Source organism: Macadamia integrifolia, unplaced genomic scaffold (genome assembly GCF_013358625.1).
Source record: "Macadamia integrifolia cultivar HAES 741 unplaced genomic scaffold, SCU_Mint_v3 scaffold1689, whole genome shotgun sequence".
NCBI classification, from domain to species: Eukaryota; Viridiplantae; Streptophyta; class Magnoliopsida; order Proteales; family Proteaceae; genus Macadamia; species Macadamia integrifolia.
The window spans coordinates 114,774-118,983 of record NW_024868312.1 but is presented as its reverse complement, the minus strand read 5'-3'; the positions used below and the strand labels follow the sequence as shown (position 1 = coordinate 118,983).

Here is a 4,210-nt window from a genome sequence, read left to right as displayed (position 1 = left end):
GGGGGGGGGGGTTGTGTGTTCTAGTGAAGATTATAATGGTGCATTACTGATACAATTAAGTGTATATTATATAACCTATATCATACCTTAATATATTTGATTTTATTTAACATGTTATCTATCAACCCTGTAAAATACTTATAAGATTGTGGTGGAAGGCCATTCTGCTGCAATTTCATCCCAAGATGACTGTTCATAGAGATTTGTTGTGAAATAAGAAGGATAAGGTACCTTGGTTCTCAAGTGAATTCTGTTCCAGTGGAAGCCAAGTTTGGCAAGTGAATATGAATCTCATGGCCCAGCCAAACAGGGGGTAGTGAGGCTTAGGCAATTCTACTGTAACAGATGATTAGTCATTAGCCTGTCTGGATTTTGGTTGCATGTGAGTTCCTTTCTGTATGTACTCTGAGGTTGGTGGCGACAACTTTTTGAGGGTAAGGAGAGGGAATGGCATAGCACTATAGGGAATATAGAAACATGTAGGAATTGGCATAGTTGCATAAATAGGAATTAGGAAGCATATGGGAATGCCATAACAGAGATCAACAAGAATCTAAGCCTGTGGATGGAGATTTCAGGGTTGGCATCTCTTGTAATTCTTGGCAAATATGTTCCAATTATTCCTCAAGGAGCTGGACGTATTGTCATCCCTTGGTCATAAAGGTGGGTCGAAAACAGCACAACTAATGCTCTATCTCTGACCTCCATCTTCGAATACAGATGTGAACTGTACTTTATTTTTCTGGACACTTTTATCAGTGAAGAATTTCACCCAAAGATAAAAAAAATAAAAATAAAAGAAGAAGAAGAAGAAAACTATGCAGGCAATATAAAGTGTAATTTTGATCTTGGGCTGTACCATGGTCAGCTTGACCTGGACCCAAGTTCACTTTGTGTGTCAATACCTTGGGCTTGGGGTGAAATTTATTAGCCTGGATGGGCCCAGACCAAGGTTTTCAAGAGAGGAACAGGGGATCCAGATCGGATGAAATCTGCCTTAACCCTATACTTTGGAAGGGGATTGGCAGGAATCAAGGATCGGCCGATCCAATTCCAATTCTTGAATCCATGGGCCAGACTCATTCTGACGGTTCAATGTGCAACCCTGGTCCACAATAGTCTAGAACCCAGTCTCACTAACTGATAGGAGCACCCTTTGTGAGAATTAGCTAGTATGGGCTTTTAGAGGAATGAGCTATGCCCTGAGGAAGCAACAAAGACAATTTATCTCTTCCAGTTATCATACCCTTGTAAAGAGGGAACAGTAGTATGACTTTGCTTATCCAAAAAACAAAAAAACCGCCACAGTGTGTATGCCTTTGCGGCTACAAAGTTCCTCATGCCTAAGCATCTGTACCTAACAGTTACCTCTCATGAATCAATCGGAAGAGTTCTATGCATCAATTATGTTAGTCATTTTTTTGTTCAGTGTCCTGACAGATCTAATTTTTCCTGCTCAGGTTCATCATGGATAATAAGGGATTTGTTCTAGGGAATGATGGAGTCTTACTTCGGTACTTGGGATAGTTCAGATATGTTATGTATGTAAATCTTCCCTTAAGTCCTCAATTTGTTAGCTTATAATTTTCATTTAAGGAGTATAAATGCATTGTGTTATAGTGAAATGATAGTGAATAATTTTATTTTAATCCTCCAAAGGAATGTGATATATTATGTGCTTAAGATCATCCAGTCTGCACTACATAACAGGTTATGGCTCACTCAAGGGGTGCCATGGTTCTAACGAAGTATGAATCAGATACCCACTTGTTGTAAGGAGAATATGAATCTTGGGTGATTAAATCATTCGATCAGGGTAGGCAAGGAAAAATGATGAATAAGGTGGTATGTCACAATCAAAGTCCATTTTACCTGTAAATTTATCACACTCCTGCTCAGGAATGATGTTGTTCAATCCAACTTGTCATTTTTCGCAAGGCAAGAAATATGCAACCATATAAATGCATTTATAATAACAAATCATTTCCTGAGAGATAAAAAGTGTTGCATCAGTGTATCTATGCCAATGTGATAGATCTTTCAGTGGTAGGGTAGCCCACCAAGAAAATTTTGTCAGATTGTTGAAGGAAAACTGATAAAATATTTTTTTGAATAGAGACAAGGAAAAAAAATTGAAGAGATAAGAAAAATTACAGGGACGATCAATGAGATATTGCGAGAAAGCTGATATGAAAACAAACATAATTACTTCATTTTTATCCTTGTTTCATAACGCCATCCTTACAAGCTTCACACAGAACATCTCTGTAGACTGAACCTCCTTCCTGAGACTAACCTAAGCAATAAAAGATGATGGAATATCATCACAAAGAATTCTAAACAGTCCTGTTCCTTCAAGAATTCTCCATAAAGCTATATCCCCCCCAGAAATACTGACAGAAGCAAAACAGCACTCCCATACATCTTCTCATCACAGCAAAAAAGCCACTACTTATACTCCTTGCAAACCTCCCTTCCATTATATATAGAATTACAGGTGTAGATTTACGTAGAATTTGGAATGCTCATTTAAAAAGTTCACCAGTACTTTCCCACTCAAATCACCAATGGACCATATGAGAAATCTACCTCGAACTCCACAATCAAGTTAATTGAAGAAAACAGATCGAAGAGAAACATCCATATTCATTGCACACCCTGTAAATAAGAAAAGAGCACTGCATTCTCCTCCACTTCTGCAAATATAACACATCTTTTAAGTAGAAAAGCCCCAAGAAAACCTTCTTCCCTCAGCCAGTGTTAAATTTTGCAGATCTTCACCATCTTTATGAAAATCACGTGTTGTTACCCCGCTCTTCTAGCTAACAATATTGTATTTTGAAAACAAGATGCCATTGGTTCTCCCTTCCCCTCTCCAAAGTAATACCATTTAATGTACCGAGTCTAGTGACCTTCACCGCATTCTAGTGACCACCACCACCACCACATTGTTTACCTCCTTTTTATGACATATAGGATAGGGATGTGTTTCTTCTTTGTGCTCTAAGGTTGGATTGCTAGATATTTGATTAATTAATTATACCATCTGAATGAATGAGACTTATTTTTGAGGATCTAATCAAGTTCTTGACCTTTTCATGTATACAGGAATTTATGGCATTCAGATATCACAGTGATGATGGCCATTTTTTGTACCATTGAATTATGATGCTACTAGAGAAACAGGTCATACTGTCTACTGAATTTGAGGTTGTCATGTATTTTCAATGTATGTAAGTATTATATTTTTGTTTTCTTATAGTTATGGATCAGAAAAATAATTGTTTATAAGGAGATAACATTCATAATCAAAAGTTGAATTGCATTCTGAAAGGTCATTTGATAAACCCATATGCAAACCCTGCTAGGATAAATCAACCGAATGGGAGTGGGGACATCCCATTAGGTCTATAGCCATGGTCTAAACTTCTACATGTAGTGACCATTTGAAACAGAAAACCTGATCCTATTGGCTTTTTAACACTTGGTTTCAGTTTGCACCATAATTAATTCATATTTCGGATGGCTGAATTATGAGAGCAAACTAAAATGGGCCTGTGAATCTTAGTGGAAGAATGATGGGATAAAAAACACCCAATTGTAAAGTTTGGGCTAATTGTATGGTCGTTAGCTGGTCAAACCCTACCAGAGGCAATTTAGTTCTTTTAGGGCAGTTTTTTGAAATCTCCTCGGGGGAGGGGTTCTAGTTTATTACTCCAAGACCAGGTGAGGTTTTTCATTTAAATTTAAGCTCCACACATCATTCCAAGGCTAAGTATCATTATACTTTCTTTCATCCCAGTGTGACAAAATGGGCTACATTTTGCATAAAGTGTAATAGATTGGAAGAGATTAGTTGCCTCAGCATATTTTGCTTGGAGCATTTGGATGGTTGGAATTGTTTTAGAATCCATGTATTTGTAATTCACTGATATAGAAACCAAAGAATAAAATCAATGAAATTTTTAATCCTATTACTTGGCTAATCCTAGTCCGGTGGGTCTAGGAAATTTTTTTAGACAGGAACCTGTTTTTGCCATATGGCAAAGTCATATTGGGCTGAAATTTATGTGCACGTGTGATTCCAAGATTCCTTACTCAAATGCCAACTCAACCCGAATGCAGTTGGTCACATGGCCTCCGAAAAAAAAGAAAAAGAAAAAATTGAGGACAAATTGAGAAGGTGAACAGACCACGAAGAGTCTTAAAA

General features: G+C 37.4%; 1 protein-coding gene across 1 annotated transcript in view; it reads left to right on the top strand.

Annotated features, from left to right (window-relative positions):
* The window catches only part of LOC122064600 (photosystem II stability/assembly factor HCF136, chloroplastic), a 14,652-nt gene extending 11,319 nt beyond the window's left edge, over positions 1-3,333 (top strand). Inside the window, exons 8-9 of the mRNA XM_042628326.1 lie at positions 1,461-1,541; positions 3,109-3,333. Coding sequence (XP_042484260.1) covers positions 1,461-1,527 — 67 coding nt within the window. The 3' untranslated portion in view covers positions 1,528-1,541; positions 3,109-3,333. The remainder of the gene's footprint in view (positions 1-1,460; positions 1,542-3,108) is intronic.
* Positions 3,334-4,210: the final 877 nt, after the last annotated feature.